This window comes from Chinchilla lanigera, unplaced genomic scaffold (assembly GCF_000276665.1).
Source record: "Chinchilla lanigera isolate Chin_1 unplaced genomic scaffold, ChiLan1.0 scaffold00037, whole genome shotgun sequence".
NCBI classification, from domain to species: Eukaryota; Metazoa; Chordata; class Mammalia; order Rodentia; family Chinchillidae; genus Chinchilla; species Chinchilla lanigera.
This window is the reverse complement of record NW_004955438.1, coordinates 15,021,134-15,038,490: the sequence shown is the minus strand read 5'-3', so window position 1 is coordinate 15,038,490 and position 17,357 is coordinate 15,021,134. Positions and strand designations below refer to the sequence as shown.

General features: G+C 41.3%; 1 protein-coding gene across 1 annotated transcript in view; it reads right to left on the bottom strand.

Moving 5' to 3' along the window:
* Positions 1-7,193: 7,193 nt before the first annotated feature.
* Golga5 (golgin A5) overlaps positions 7,194-17,357 on the bottom strand; it is a 38,588-nt gene continuing 28,424 nt past the window's right edge. The window contains exons 9-13 of the mRNA XM_005390333.2: positions 15,133-15,231; positions 12,027-12,252; positions 10,096-10,201; positions 8,750-8,813; positions 7,194-7,797 (exon numbers count right to left, since the gene is read on the bottom strand). Coding sequence (XP_005390390.1) covers positions 7,717-7,797; positions 8,750-8,813; positions 10,096-10,201; positions 12,027-12,252; positions 15,133-15,231 — 576 coding nt within the window. The 3' untranslated portion in view covers positions 7,194-7,716. The remainder of the gene's footprint in view (positions 7,798-8,749; positions 8,814-10,095; positions 10,202-12,026; positions 12,253-15,132; positions 15,232-17,357) is intronic.

Genomic DNA, 17,357 nt, shown 5'->3' with positions numbered 1-17,357 from the left:
CACGCACAAAAGGAAAGGAAATGAGGGAAATTATATATATAATGTGACTTCAACTATGGCTGCTCCCTCTGCACTTCAGAGCACAGGTACACATGAACAGCAGGGAAGAAAGACTGGAAGGAACTAGATCCAGGTGATAACTGATTAGTGTAGAGGGGCAGATCCGTGTATAAGTGACATTATTTTCTTTAAGCTTTTCTGAATTTTCCACAATTAAGGAATTTTGCTCTAATAATCAGAAGAAAAAAAAAAACTCTAGTGATTTGAAATGCTTTTGGATCTAATTTTATGACTAAAAATAAACATTCTTGTTTATCTTCTGCCGAAAGGCAATTTCCTGCTTGGGTGGCTGGCGGAGTGTCTGTTCTTAGAGCCCAAAGACATCAATCAGATGTAAGCGGGGGACACACACCTGCTTCCTCTCACCCTGATGGAGAACAATTACCTCTCATTAGAACGCATCTGGCTCAGCCCCAGGACTGAGCATTATTTGAACAAATAGCAGATTTTCTCCAGAGACTAAACGCTACTGGAAGGTTCTAGCTAAGATATGAAATAGAATACTACATGCCAGACAGATTTGAGACATGGTCTTGTTTTGTAATCAAATAGTCCAAACCCATGCCTGTATGGAAACAAACAAAAGATACATGTGATTCCACTTGTACAAGTAGTGGAAGGCCCTTGGCAGGTCCCTGAGTCCGTTTGCTTGTCTGTACAATTATAGAAGTGAACAAGGGGAGCTTCTACCCAAGCCGGCTAGCTAAAGACTACACCTGTGGTCAAAGCAGCAAACGGAACACAAACTCCAGACTTGGGGACCGCAGGGGCTTCTGGTAGAGTTGGGCTTGTGTTGGGCAGTTGTAAGGGAGATTAAAGAGTCTCCCCAGATAGGGGCTAGGTCTGCGGTGGATCCTGGCCAGAAGCCAGGGCAACTTGGTGACAGAACTATTACTCAGAAGAAAATTAAATGGGGCCCACACTGTTACTAGCAAAGCAGCAGTCGCTGGGAGAGCAGCAATGTTTAAGGGATGTTTAGTATTTTTGGACTCACAAGAGCAGCCTTATCAAGATCTCATTCTGAGTACTGTTTATGTTCTTTAGGCGACATAGTTGACTGGTTGTCAAAAGGGCTGTTTCCAAGTCTCCCTGTTTACTACCCCCTAGTTTAGAATAAATATACCACCCAATAAAACAAACACACGAATACACTTTACAACATAGGAAATGCTCTTCTTACAACGGTGGCATTTTTTCCACTTTTAGGAAAGCGGACACCATGGTTGGAGATGTGTCTTGGAGACATGTAGTAGGAGAACAGTAGTATCTGGCTTGAACTTGCTACTTTTCTTTTTGTCACACATCACTGCTTCTCATTAGTGCTGGTTTTGGAAATCGTTGGTTCATTCTACCAGTCTGCCTTGAGTTCTTGCTAAGTGTCCTGCACTGCCCTAAGCCCAGCAGCAAAGTGGGCATAACCAGCCTGTCCAGTGCAGTGCTGGCGGTGAAGGGCAATCCAGTGAGCACAGGGACTTCCATTAAGGCTCCAGGCAGAGACCCTAAGTATTCTGCTGCTGCTGTAAGAAATCAATGCAAATGTAGTGGCATAAACCACAGCAAATGTCTTTTCCTACTGCTCTGGAGGTCAGAGGTCTGAAGTGAGACTCACTGGTGAAAGCTAGGGTTGGGGCAGTGCTGCATTTCTTCTGGTGGTGCTGGGGAGAACCTGCTTTGTTGCTAGCCCTAACTTCTGGAGGCTGCCTGCTACTTTCAGTTCATGGCCCCGTTCTCCACATTCAAGGTCTTCCGACCTCCGCTTCCGTCATCAAACGTTCTCTGACTCTTCTTCTTCCCTCTTCCACTTTCAAGAACCCTGTGACTATGCTGCGCAATTCAAGAGAAGTCCTTATTCTGTGGTCCTTAACTATATCTGCAACCTCCCTTTCGCCTTGTAAGGTGGCATATTCGTAGGTTCTAGGGATTATGACATTAGCATGTGGACGACTTCGAGGGAGCCTTATTTCTCATATTATTGTCACTGCCAATAGACTCAAACCGCATTTGTGAGTTAAAGCCAGCCGCTAGTGCTGATATAGCTGGTGTTTGTTAAGTTTACATGCATAGACCCTGCTACTTTAGCTAACCTCAGTGTGACCAGCACCTCATGGATAAAGCAAAGCATCTGAGGTGCAGAGGGTCAGTGGGGTAGAAAGGAAACTTGATTTGATATTAGGGAAGACCTCATTAGAATATCTAGACGTTGCTTGGCAGAGCTTTCAAAAACTGCATCTATGCTGTGTGATGCAAAAATACGATTGCTTAAAATTTATTAGAGCAAAAGACACATTACCATTAATTTCCCCCAAAATCCTCCCCCTCACTTTGAACACAATTATTCCATTATTCTTGCCACTTTCTGAAGCAGGTCTTAAGTCTTCTTTTGTGTCTTTGGTTGCACTGTTACAGTTGCCTCGATGTCCTAAACTGATTTAAAACATTTACCTTTCATGGTCATTTTGACTTTGGGAAAAAGTCAGAAGTCACAAAACGCCAGGTCTGTTGAATAAGGCAACTGAAGACACACTATAATATTTTTATTGGACAGAAATTGCCATAAACAGTTGATCAATATGGGGTGATAAAACAATAACCATGAACATTTAAATAAAAGGTCATTCTGCTTGGGAATGGCAGGCATCTTTTCCACTGATATTTCACTGGTCAAAGCCGGTCAGGTTACCCGGCCAAGGAGGGTCCCAGAATAGCTCCCCTTGCTTTGAACAGTTGGCCCATTGTTTTTGACACTGTGTCTTTTATTGTAATGTTTTTAAAACATTCATTGTATTTTTCAGTCACCCTGTCTACATGTCTTGCTCTTTTAGAAGCCTTTTTTCTCCAACATAGTGTGCCCTTACCTATGTTTTGGAAGTCTAGGAAGCTTGACTACATCTGTGTTGCTATGGTCTCATTTTGTGTTCCTACAAAATCCCTATGTTGGAACTTAATCGACAGTGGGAGGGCATTTGGAGTCATTATTTCCTGAGGGCAGAGCCCTCACTAGGGGGGTTAGAACTGCCAAGAGGCCCAGAGAGACCCTTTGCCCCTTCCACAATGTGAAGGTACAACAAAAGCAAGCTGTCTATGAACTGAAAAGCAGGCCCTTTCCAGATACCAAATCTTCAGCATTTTGTCTCAGCCTCCAGAATTATGAAAAAAAAAAAAAAAAATTATGAGAAATAAACTTTTGTTTATAAGCTGCTCAGTCCATTGTACTTTTTAAAGTAACAGCCAGAACGGACCAGGACAACTATGAACATCTATGACAAGTAATATTTTCAGGCCAACTTTTGCTTTTGTATTTACTTTTTTGCCCTGATGGGTAAACAACTCAGGGTTGATGCATGCCAGGCCAGTGTTCTACCACTGAGCACCCAGTGCTTTTGTATGTTAAATTTTGATGGCTTCTTTCTTTTGGGAAGGCCTGCTCAGCTGTCCCATCTAAATCCCCACTACTGTTATCGGAGTTCTAGGGTGCTGGGGGCTCCTTCTAGAGATCCCTTCTAGGTTCTTATCATGCTGAACAAAGAACTGGTCAAGACAAGCACAAAACGTAGCAAGATTTTACATTTATTAGAGGTAGGAGAAAAATATGCTCTGCAGAGTGAGTGCAGGCCAATTAAATGTAGGGAAAGTGTACAGTGTACAGTGAAGTGGGCCACTAAAGAGAGACAGCACAGTGGCAGAGCCTAGTGGTGGCCATCTTTTGTGTCTCCCACTCGTCACACTCATGTCTGGTCTAAGCTATCCAGCCAAAAACTTGCTCGAGTTCTTGTAGGAAGTGAGGACAGCACTCTCTGATTGCAGGTGCAGGGCTTCAGATGAGGACTTGGATCTCTGTGATAGACAGGTCATGCCTACTTGCCCAGCCAGCTGGCCACACCCTAATTTCCTGCCTCGCTGACCTCAACATATGGGGCCAGTTACTCACTTTGCTATGATTTTAGAAAACAAAAGAGCTGTGTGCACAGGACAGATGTTGAGTGAAGATCTATGAAGCTCCAGAGGAATGGTGCCATGCTTTGTGCTTTGCCCCATTCACATGTTCAGTGATGATCCATGATCATCCATCAGAGGCTGGTTGTGCACCAGGCACTGTTCTGGGACCTGGTAATGCAATACTGGCTAAAGAACATCTTTCCCAAGGGATTAGAAATGTCCAGAGACATGTAAGTCTATGGTACCAGTATAGTGGAAATGCCAGGCTGAGAGTTACACCAAGGTTGGTTAGTCAAGAGAGGAGGGGCCAGCCCTCAGACATGAAGGGCTGTACTCTTAAGACTTATCTGTCCTTGAACAAAGATGAGGATTTAACTGAGTGTGGAGACCAAGAAGTTATGGGGGAATGTTTGAATTCATTGATTTGGTATTCTTAAGTTACTAAACAGGAAAAAAGCCTGTCTTCACCTTGACACACGTTATTACAATTCAGCATTTCCACGTAGAACTGGTGGTCTGTAGACTCTCAAACACAGACTTTTACAGCTTTTCCCTATAAATGTGGTGATTCAGAGGCAGAGGGGATTACCACACAGCCACATAAGGGCTGTTGAGTCCAGAGCCCCTCCTTGGCCGACAGCCCTGTAGGATAGTCTCCTTGGGCTCATCCCGCTGTTCCTTCTGTTCTTGCCATGCTGGGCTTCTTGCCCTCCCTTGAGAGGCCTCGTGTTCCCCACTAACCCCGTTTAGGAAGCCCTGTCCAAAGACTGTGCGGCCCAGTCTTGACTCAGCCCTGCACAAGTGCCTCCCCTGGCCCACCCCACCTCATACTCTTACCCTTTACTCTCTCCATAGCTTTTGAGACAGGTCACTTGTGTGTTTACCATCTGCCTTCCGCACTTACTTCTACGTAAGAGGAAGGGTCTCACGTTCACTGCTCTACTCCCAGCTCCTAGAATCTATCAGTATAGGGCATCACAATTTACTTACTTGGAAGTCTTACTATGGGTCAAAAGAAAATGATCATAACACTCATTTTTTGGCCTTGTGATATCTACAAATAACACTTCTGTATTTACTCCATTTGATGCTTAAATGTTCTTTTGAAAAAGTATTGCTTGTTTTGAGGTATTTGTATGTTTCTATGTTTTGAGAGCATCTCAGTAGTTAAAAGCGTGAATCATTGCCGCTGAGCTAAATCCCCAGCCCCTAACCTACATTCTTGTCAGGATAAGAATACTGTTCTCAATGTGTGCAGAGCAGCCGTGGGATGTCTTTCTCAGGTACCTTACTGCAAGTCAGTCACATCCAAAGTCCCTTCATCCTTCACTCTCCCTGGCTTAACTAGTTCTTTCCTTCCCCTTCCATCCGGACCCAGAGGCCAACGCACGGGGTCCAGCACTTAGCTGGCCTCCTGTGCTGAGGCAATGGCGCCCCAAGAGGCCTGGGTGGGTAGCTACCGGCTCCCCATAGGTGAGCGTTGTGTCAGGCTTCTTGGACAAGGTTGGCTCCTGGCCCATAAATTCCACTCCCTCATCTATGAAACGAACTAAGTGTATTTCCACCACATTTTAACAAAATCCAGGCATTTCCTTTGAAGGTTTTGTTCTGTAGCAATAGGAATTGTAGCTTTTATAAAGCAAAATGTCTAGAGAAAAAGACATGTAAAAATAATCTCATCTTTCAACTGACACCTCTAAATACAAATCCGAACTCTGTGTATATGTGCATGTATGTTTGTTTGAAATGTCTTTAAATAAATGCACCGGACTGAGGAGGTCACAGATTTGGCTCTCGTGCAAATCCTTAAATCAGGTCAGGAAGGTTTCATGTTATCTGAGGATAAGCGAATGGAAGCACTTTCAAAATTTCCCACTTATTAGCAGTCAATAATGAAACTGAAATTCAATTAGATTGAAGTAACTGAAAAAAAAAAAAAACCGGAAACAGTTAATCAAACTATTTCCAAACTCAAGAACTCATGTGGCCTGAACAAAAGATTTATAGTCATCCCAACGAAAGCCAGGAGGACACGCAGAGAGACAGAAAGTCTGGCACTGCACAAGGATGAAGCATGTGCTGTTTTCCATTTCATTTATGTAACCTGGTTTTAATCATTTTCCAGAAATGTTTCCAAATTAGAGAGAGACCTTTAAAATATATTAACAAGATGAAATTCTTCTGTCTGGGGTTGGACCAGACCTCGCAACTCAGCCTAAGAACTGTGGCACAAACCCTATACAGATTTACCACTGTGCCTCTATGCCAGCCCCTTAGGACAGTACTTACTTTTATATAATATAGAATTTTCTGCCTTTTTACTGTTAAGTTGAAAAAGAAAAACCTAAACACACCTAACATGACTTTTTTCGTGATGAAAAATAAACACGTATCTCCATAGGGGGAGAGAACTTTTGAAGGATTTATAGGGTTTATATGGTTTAAAGCCACGACAGCGGCATTGTTAGGAACAAACACGGGTCAGGTTTGCAGTTAGGCACCAAGTGACTGCATCAGAAACATCCCTCGTGAAGCCAGACATGAAGCCACTTACCTGTAAGCCCAGCACTCTGGAGGCTGACGCAGAATTCTAAGTTTGAGCCGGGTCTGAGGAACTTAGAACATGTCTCAAAATATAAACAAACAAATAAATGGACTGGGGATGTAGCTCAGTGCAAAGGCATCCGGGGTTCAATCCACAATACTGGAAAAAAAATAAAAATAAAAAGACATCCCCCACCGAAAGACTACCCCTTAACAAAGCCCAAGATCCACATACGTCTATTCATTACACAGGAAGAAACCCCCAGGACCGTGACAGAACAATTTAAGAATTGAGACATAAGATGGAAAGCAAAGTCAAAACAGGCATTATATTGGACTTAAAAGTTCAAAGGTTAACTCTATTATAATGTTTTTGCACTAGAGTGTACTAAAATGGACAGGTTGCCAAAACAGATTTGTTTGGTGAATGCCACAAACAGTAACTAACCCAAGGTATGGCTGGGGAAAAGGAGACAATGGTGTGTGAGCGGGAATCAAAGGAAGGCAGGGGACGCAGACGGGAGGCACGGGCTCCCACCAAGAGCAGCTGCAAACCTCTTCAATCACTTCTGAGCGACTTGGCTGTTATCCCTGGCTCCACTCACTGAGGTCCACCTGGAAAGGTCTTGTTTGATGGGGATGAAAAGCCATTATTTAAAAAAGAAAAACGAACGGTCAATTTTATTTATGTATTATACAAGAAAGATTTACACCAGTCTAGCCTTTAACATGTAAAAAGTAAATCTCCATTCACAAAGTTAAATATAGGAAAATACAAAAGCAGACTGAATTATCAAAAAAGAAAACTTTTTATTTTTTTACCACTAATACAATTAGTTTCCCTGATTATAATCCATAATCAGTGTCACCTAATACAGGAACATCTGTACAGAAGTGAACAACTCCTGTACCTCTTTATATATATTAGGACCACTGAACTCAGAAAAAAGCAGAGCTGGGCTTGTTAAATTATTGTTTGTTTTAGAAACTCCTACCATCTGAAGGAAGTAAGAGGAAGATTTAGGTAGCAGAGAACTTATACAATAACTTAAAAAGTTAAAAGCTTGTAGTGATAAAATAATCCTGTGCACCCTTCTTAGCAGTTCTAGGAAAATGGCCTTTTTGCAGATCCCAGGTCCAAAAAAGACAACCAATCACTGAAACAACTGGTTCAGTTCATTTGCTGTATGGCTGATCGTGGTGCATTTCTGGTGAATAAGTCAACAGAACGATCATGACCCAGAGGTGAAGCAAAGCCTAAAAAAAAAGAGCAATTTATGGATTAGCTGGTAAGTCCACCTTTCCTGAAGGGCCCCGTGCAGTGCACCAGGGGCAGCACCCAGGGCTTCTGTCTCTGCATTCCCTGTGGGGCGCACTGAGTGTGAAACACAGTGGGAGCTCAGTTTCTGTGTCCTGGATGAACAATGAGGGGACACATGAGCAAACAGCTCCGTCAGCTCAGTAACACGAGTTGCTAAACCTATGCAGCTCTCAGTGCTGCAGTTCCAGCACCTGCGAAGTCAGCCTGTTGGGCATATTCTACATCTGTTGGGCATATTCTGCATCTTTTCTGATGCTATCCTTTTTTTGTTGTTGTTCTTCCCGTTCCCTTCTTAAAAACTTTCCATTTAGAGGAATAGTTCTCCCCTCTAGAGGATCAAGAAATTTCTCTCTGAGTGGGTTTTTATTTCTTCTCAAGAGAACAGTCCAGCCGCTCTGAGGCCCAGCCTCTGTGAGACACACCCGCTCAGTACAGCGAGTGCGCTGGAGGCACAGGGACACATGAAAGAGCAGCCTGCACTTCTGAGACTGCTGTACTAACGCTAAGACATCTGGAAGAAAACAGGTCAGGAAGTAAAGCCACACACACGAAAATAGCTACAGCAAGTTTACAACGCCAAAATAAAAATGAAAGCAATTGCTTTGTACTGTTTTTACTAGAAGAGCTTAAAAATGGAGGTAATATTGAACAGCATTAAAGTTAGTTATATTTGTAGGCAGAGCCTTTGAGAAATTTTTATTCTAGACATAATGAATTGTTAACTTATAATCTTTTAAAAACAAATTATAAAACAAAAACAAAAATGAAAAAATTATAAAAATGAATTTTATCCTCTTCCAAAACTACTAAAATACCAGTAAGATCTGCAGCTGAAAAAAATGAGTTCAAAATCAAATGCAGCATTATTTTTCATGCAAGTTTACTCACCATATATATAATTACAAACACTCGTGCTATGGGATATCTTCGGAGAAAAATTCCCAGACGAATACTGTGCAAACAGATGGGGAAGAAAGAGAGAAGAAAATTACACTTGCAACCAATCTTTCTGTGTTAATATTTAATGTTATCTTTAAAATTTCACCCCTTTATACTATTCATGTGGCCACCATGGAAGACTGATGCTTTATAGGTTGTTAAAAGATATCATAAAACCACTTCTCACAGAGATGTCATAAAGAAATGTCACAGTAAACACTTCATCATTATTTAGGTGTGGCTGTTACACTTCAATATAAGGTATTTCTTGAAATTCCATGGCCACAGTTACTAACAGACAGAGCCACAGAAAACCCAGCAGACACTTGAGGAAGTAGGTATGCGAACAGTATGATGCCCAGGCCCTGATGCTCGTGCCTCTTTGCAATAGTCTTTACCAACCAAGATGGACACGAGCACAGGCAAATACACACCTCTGCTTCCTTTATTGCCACTAGCACAACATATTGCATAGGTTCTATAAAAACTGTATACTGAACAAATAGAGAACTGAAATACATTGTTAATTTGGAGATAAACACATCCCATTCTAGTCCCATGGGTTCAGGAATTTTAGTATATCATTCTTACTTTTAATACTATAGCTCTACTAGGACACAGGTAAGAAAAGACTGTCATGCAACAATTCATTAAAATGTATTTAATAAACATTAAGAGGAAAAAGGGTGTAACTGGTTCCTTTGATGTGAACTTTATCAAGGCTTTATGTAAACTATTAAAATGTTTTCTATTACAGAAATCTTATATAAATATATAACATAAATTCTAGATGTTATTTATGTGATATATATGAATACATTAAAATGAATATTGTTCACTTATATTAGTATCATTTTTTCTAATAACATGATAAAGTACTATGATAAAACACAATGGATACTTTCACATAAGATAGAGGCTTTCACATTGAGACTTAATGAGTTTCTTTTTCTTTTTTATTTTTTTATGCGTTTTTTTCAGGTACTGGGGATCGAACTCACGACCTCACGCTTGCCAGGCAGGTGCTGTGCCGCTGAGCTAAATCCCCAGCCCCTTGAGTTTCCTTTTAATAGTGTTTATTGCAGAGAAAAGAAAATGGTCAGGCTTAATTATCTTTAATGAAGTGCCAGCACCGTCAGACCTCTTGAACCTATTGCACGACACTGAAATATCACTCAAGGTATAATGAAAATGTCACTTTATCAGCTCTGCTGCACAGGATACTTTGTGCTCGTAGCCACTAGATACTATAAAATAGCTGATGGTCGTCACTTGTCCTGCCTGGTACCACTTACCTAAACTGGTCAATGGAACTTGCAGCTTTGCGAACTTTTCCATACATTCCTGCCAGATTAGTTTCTGAGTCATTAAAAAGAACAGGAACATTTCGCAGACGTGTGCCTATTTAAATAAGAGAGGAGATTTAAGGTATACTGCAATTATAGTTAGAAATTATCACATGGAAGAAATTCTCAAGGCCAACTTCCTAAGCATTACATTGCAAATTACAGTTGGAAATACAGCACACATGGAAGAAATTCTCAATGCTAACTTCCGAACCACTACACTCAAAGTAGATGAAACAATAAAGACAGATAAATTCATTAAGTTACCATATGCACAATTTTTAAAAATAAAAGTGAAGAAAATTGTTTTAGCAAAAATGAAAGTGTTTACAAATGCCCAGTGCTGTCGAGAGTCAGCGTTAGCGGGCTCTCTGCTCCTGACGCCGCCTCCCACAGGCTGAGGACTTGGGCTCCGCACGCCTCAGCTCATCCAGTGCCTCTGCACTTCCCTCTCGTGTCTTATGAATGCCTAACACTCAGCAGGCCCAGTACCAGAACTCTGACTCCACACTCTCACCGCCAACCTCCCACTCCTGATGCTCTCCCTGCCCAGGGCATGAAAGCTGCCACTCTTCCTCTGCTCTGGCCAAAATCCTTCACTCTTTTCCCTCAAACTTCACAGCCAGTCTGCCAGCAAATTCCATCAGCTCCGTAAGTCCTCCAAACACTCCCCAGTCCCACTCTTCAAAACTGCTACCTCTCACATGGCTTAACGCACGGCTCCCCACCTCCCTGCCTCTAGTCTTAGTCTTCTGCAGTCTACTGTTTCCTTTTGCAGTGCCAGAGGTTGAGCCTGGGGCCTCGTGCCTGCTAGACAAGCGCCCTACCCCCGAATCACATCCTCAGACAGAGGATGTTCTTGCCCCAGCAGCCAGAGCATCCTGATAACACGCAAGTCTGCCCAGTCACACTCCTGAGCCATTCAGTGACTTCTGATTTTCAGAGCAACGCCTTCCATAGGCCAGGCGCGCACAGCCGCCCCGTGCTGTGGACTTGTCCTACACTACTCCGCGTTCACCTGCTCTCTTCTAGCTGCACTGGTCTTGCTGTGCCTGAAACACCCAGGCACACTTCCGTGTCACGGTGCCACCTGTCTCCCTGTCAGAACCTTTCTCCTCTAGGTCTCCTCACAGTTATGTCCTTCCCCCTTTGGGACTTTAATAAAATGGCTTTTTTCAACGAGATCTCCCTTGACCACTCTAATTAAATTAGAGTATAATTGCAACCCCACATTTGTGACACGTATCTAATTTTTTTTATCCCAGCACTTGAGAGTTGGAGGCAGAAGTATCACATGTTTGAGGACAACCTGAACTACACAGTGAGACCACGTCTCAATTTAAAAGATTTTAAAAGTCAAAGACTAAAAGATGTGCTGAATAACTATTTGTAGGGTTTATTTGGTTCAAAGATTAAAAATAATTTACTGATGCGTATGTTATTCTTTTTTAGTATATGTTCTTAGAATCTACAGATTTCTCTCTTAAAATTGTAGAGCATGGCTGTACATATGTGAATTATGTGCTAGTGTTACTGCTGTAATTATTTAGTGTAAGATCAGTAAGACAAACTCTGCTTCAAATTTCCTAACAGCTCCTCTCCGCTAAGCTACCTGCCTTGCTGGTATCACCTTGTTCAGTCTCTCAAACACTTCCATTCAATTATCGACTCCCAGGCTGCTTTCTCCAGGTCCAGGCCCTGGGACAGAGAGAAACTGGTACAGTACGCATCTCACTAGTGATTACGCTAACACACGTGGCCCAGGTCTCACGGGCAAGACAATCAGGTCTTCCACTGGATGATGCTTCTTTTCAAACAGAAACGGTCCTTTTGCAATTTTTCAAAATCTAGCTTGATTGCCACACTTGCTCTGGGGTTACCTTCGCCACTGTCAACTGCAGACATGTTAATCGAGGACCCGTTGCTGGTGCTCGCACACGCAGAGCTCATCTGCTGCTCGAGGCGCTCCAGCTGGAAGACCAGCGAGTTCTTCTCCGTGCTCAGGCTCTCCAGCATGGTCTGCTTCTGGATGAGGGTCTCTGTCAGCTGATGCAGCCGGCTTTCCAGCTCTGACTGACTGCTGTTACTTAGTGTTTTGTTGGTGAGCTGCAAGGCACAGTGTTCATAAAATCATCAGGTAAAATGAAAGTCATACAATATGGAAGTCACCTTGCTGTATTTTCACAGGTAAGCTGTAGCATTAAATCCAAAGTCTGGCGATTCTTTCAGTGTCTACAGATGTGATTTTCAAATTACCATAAGCCACAAAATACTTTTCATGGGTCAAAAATCAGCACTTAAGAAACAGAAGTGGCGAGTGGTGGCACAAATCTGCATGGTGCACCAAGAGGAGGACTGCAAGTTTGAGTCCAACCTGGGCGACTTAGTAAGACCCTGATACAAAAAAAAGGAATGAGAATGTAGCTCCGTGCAAAGGCTCTGCGTTCAGTCCCCAGTACCCCACCCCGACATAACAGAATATCCAGGTGTGGTGTCACACACTTGTAATCCTGACTACGCAGTAGGCTGAGGCAGGAAGACTGCAAGTTTGAGGCCAGGTTGGGACTCCAGTTGAGCAGTTAGAACTGTGGCCAGGTTAGGCAACTCAGTGAGACCCTGGCTTAGAATTCTGCAAAAGGGCGAGGGGTGCTAGGGTTGGGTACGAAGCTGAGCACTTCTTAGGTTCAATCCCCAGTGCTGATGGGGGAATTGAACGGAATGTTTTTGGATATTCACCTAACACATGGTACAAGAGTATTCTTTTGTGAAAGGTGCCTGGTTTTGCACGTGTAAATGCACGCTGAGTACTGAGACACAACACAAACTGCGTTTTTCACTGTGGTACCACAGTAAAACACTTGAAAGCATGTGTTTGTAAGTCACAGCTCTAACTGCTCAACTGGATCCCAATGCCTCCCACTGCACAGCTCTGGTGCATACGCTTAGGTCTTCATCTCTGCCCTGCAATTTCCTAGTTATCTGACTCAAGACAAAACAAACAGTATTTCCATCACCCATCACTATCCTGTTTTCTATTCCTACTGTTTGGTTTTGCTTATTACTGAACTCCTATAAACGGAATCATACAGTACGGATACTTTTGTGCGAGCATTAAAAATGAAAGACTCACCCAAATTCTTCCACAGTTTTAAGTTCTGAGGGGCTTGGAACTTGTTTACCCACTCACCTGTTGGTGGACATTTGGGTTGTTTCCCCTCTCACTATTCACGAACCCACATTATAAATGTTCATGTACCCGTCTTTTTGGGGACACACACCTTCATGGGTATGGAGTAACTATCTAGTCATGGGTCAGATGAATGCGAACCTGACCAGAAACTGTGGTTTTGTACTGTAGCCATGCTGCTGCCCGAGCGGCTACACCGCAACAGAAGAGACTTGCAGCTGTGCCAGGGCTTCCCCGACACCGGGCCGCCAGGACTTTACCTGCAGCCATGCTCGCGGGTGTGGAGCAGACCGCGCTAGCCAACCTGAGCACCTGTTCCTGTGCTTATCTGACCCCTCCTACGACTTCTTCAGGGAAGGCTCTACCCAAGTCTCTTGTCCATTAAAAAACTGATTATGCATCTTTTTATTAATAGGAATTATTATTCTGGCTACAAATCCCTGGTCAGATATGTGTTACAAATCTCTCAGTCTGTGGCTTTCTTTCTTTCATTTTTGTACCGATAACTTCTGATGTGCAGAAAATTTTAATATCCTAAGAAACCCTAAGAACTTCCTCTAGGTTGCAAAAACATTCTCATATTCTTTCTTTTAGGTTTCACAGCTTAGCTGTGGCTTTATCACGAATTAATTGTTAACTTTACAAATCTACTAAGGGGACAATGATTCCAGTTTATCATTCCCCAAGTTCCAAGCCCCCTCAGAACTTAAAACTGTGGAAGAATTTGGGTGAGTCTTTCATTTTTAATGCTCGCACAAAAGTATCCGTACTGTATGATTCCGTTTATAGGAGTTCAGTAATAACGTTTTTCTACTTTCATACAGCAGTTTTAAGGAATAAAAAAACACTCAAATTGTCAACTAGTTTTTTTTTAACCAACACATTGTTCTCCTAGGAGGACCAAGGGTAATAATAAGGCAAGCAGAAGCAGCATTCTTATTCACTCAGAATAAATCTTAACTCACTCTGGAATGTCTGTAACGTCTTAAGATGCTAATTTCTGTTTAAATTGTACAAATTAACTTCCTCCTAGTAGATAAAAGTTTTTTTTGTTTTCTGTTCTAGGTAAATGAACAATCTTTAAAAGAAATCCTTCTATGATTAATTCTTGATTTACAAAACTAGTACAAAGCTGAGGGTGTAGCTCAGTCTTTCAACTCAATCCCAGCAACAAAAACAAAACAAAACTTCAGACAAATATTTAAATATTTTAGACACCATAGGCACTCAATGAATATGTTGTAAATATAGAAATGCTTATCTAAGGGTTAAGCCAGCCAGTGGTTTTTACTGCTTTCATTTCTCTGATGTTCTGCAAGGAAGTCATGCTGCTCTTTGTTAGCATTTCAGGACTACAGGCAAGGGAAGAAGGAATCTTCAAATCAGCTGTTCCCAAGTCTTACAAAAATGAAGGCAAAATAAAATGTTTTCAATTATAGTCTTTTACTCTTCAAGTCTGAGAACTTAAAAATTATTTGACTCTTCATGGTTCCAATTAGGTCATTAACTAAAACTAAAGAATCTGTAAATTTTTATGAACATTATTTCAATGTTAATCACTATATATTAAATCAACCTAAATATAAAGGAGGGAAGGACAATGTACAATTACGGAGTGAGTGAACGAAAGACAATGTGTAGCAAATGCAGAAACAAATGGCTTACAAAGAAAATTCTATAGCAATGTAAAAATAACACAGAATTTGATGAAAACAGGAAAAGACCTTACTGTATCCTCCATTAAAAAATATAGCTTTACACTGACATCTTTTCTTTAAGTTGTAAATGCAGATTCTTACCTGATTCCTGAGTTTTTGAATTTCTTCCTCTCGATCTTTAATTCTGCTTTGCAATGTGTTCTTTGTTCGATACAGATCATCTTCTACATAGTGGAATTCCTACAAAGTGGAGTGAGCATAAAAGCTAACTCAGTGCTCTCTCTTCCATCTCGGTACCTAGAATAGGGCCTGCCCTAAGGTGGACACACTATCAATACGTGCTAACTATACACTGAATGAATAAATGAAGAGATGTGGGTGGGTCTGATGAAGTTAACACTTCAGCATGATGCTGTGAACACAGGCCCAGAAATCTGTTAGCAGGTGCTTGGCCAGGCGGCACATGCTTATAATCCCAGCACTTAGGAGGCCGAGGCAGGAGGATCACTGTGAGTCTGAGGCCAGCGTAGACTACATAGTTAAACCTTGTCTCTAAAAAACAAACAAAATAAACTACAAAATGCAGGACTACAAAACGCAGAAAGTATTATCCAGCAGGAGTGAAGAACAGGTCATTCCTTTATGAATCTCAAGTATGTAATAACAAAAATGACACTGCTGAAGTTTATATTCCCTATGTATGAGATGAAGATTGACACTGTTAGCAATACAATTTTCAAATTATGTTTTATTATGCTTCAATCATTATGTTATGTATCAGCTAAAAATATAAGTCCACGTAAATAAACTAGAAGCTATATTAGAAATGTGGGCAAAGCACATGAGAAATAAAGACGAACAGTAAAAATTCAGTATGGTGGCAGAGTATAATACGAAAAAACTCCATAGTTTCTTCTGAGGCAGTTAGAAGACATGCATGAGATAAAGATCCACTATGAAATAACTGCAACAGAGAACAGCCAGGAAAATGCTGAACAGGGGAACAAGTGATAAAGATATTAAATCATAAAATGCCAGAAATGAAAAGCAATGTGGTGCTGGTGCATAAATGGCCAAACTGACCAACGGAAGAGAGTAGCTGTCCAGAAAGAATCTTGACACCTTGAGCATTTTAGGACATCTACAGATAAACTACTTTTAAAACTAGTACAAGACACCTAGGTGGCACCAGATGAAAGAAAGCAAAAATCGGATCCATACTTTACCTTATATGCCAGAAATGAATTTCTAACAGATCAAAGAATTATATGTAAAACCAAACCATAAAAACTCCAGAAGAAAACTACACAGGTAAATTTTTTAGTAATTTCAGAAACAGGGATACTGTGACTAAAAATCTAGAAGCTCTGGTAGAAGAAAATGATAAAGTTGACAACATCAAAATCAAACTTCCACATGGCACAAAACAAAGTAACAGCCTATGCAAACTAAGATAATTGACAAATTGGGAAAAATTTCTTATAATTCATATCACAGACAAAAGACTAATCTACCTAATATCTCAAGACCCTACAAAGTGATTTTTCAAAAGACCAATACACAGCAATGAAACAGTTGTCAGAAAAGGAAATATAAATGGCCCTTACATACTATGAGAAAATGGTTAGCTTTACTCAGTCACAGAATTCTACATTTAAATTGCCCTGAGATAGGATTTTCCATGTAGCGGATTGTCAAAATCCAACATTTTAATAGCAGAATAACACACTACATTTCCCCACTCTACAAGGGAAATAACTTTAATATTCCGTTGCTAGATTATCAGCTGGCAAAAGCTTCATGGAAAGCAACGTAGCAAAATCTGTCAAAATCACAAATGCAATGTATCCTTTCCCCCAGTAATATCATTTCTAGTAACAAACAGGGAAAACTGTTCACGCTCCCTACTAATCAAAGAAATGCAAATTAAGCGGTAAATTCCCATATGTAACCTATTAATAAAGCATATATATTTTAACTACATCTAATGGTAAGGATGCAAAGAGAAATGTTATCACCCTAAAAATTGACAAAAACTCTTAGAAAATGTAATTGGCAAAATGTATCATAAGCCTTAAAAGATGTAGCTTTTAGCAGGGTATAGCTCTTAGCCAGGCATGGTAGTGCATGCCTGTAATCCTGAACTCAGGATGGGAGGTTAAGGCAGAAAGACCTCTACAAGCTCAAGGCCAACCTGGGGTACACAGTGAGTTTAAGGCTAGCTTGACTCCACAGTCAGATCCTGTCTCAAAAAACAAAACACACACACAAACACACACACACACACACACACACACACACACACACACACAAATGGCCCAGGCATATAGCTCAGATCCTGTCTCAAAAAACAAAACACACACACA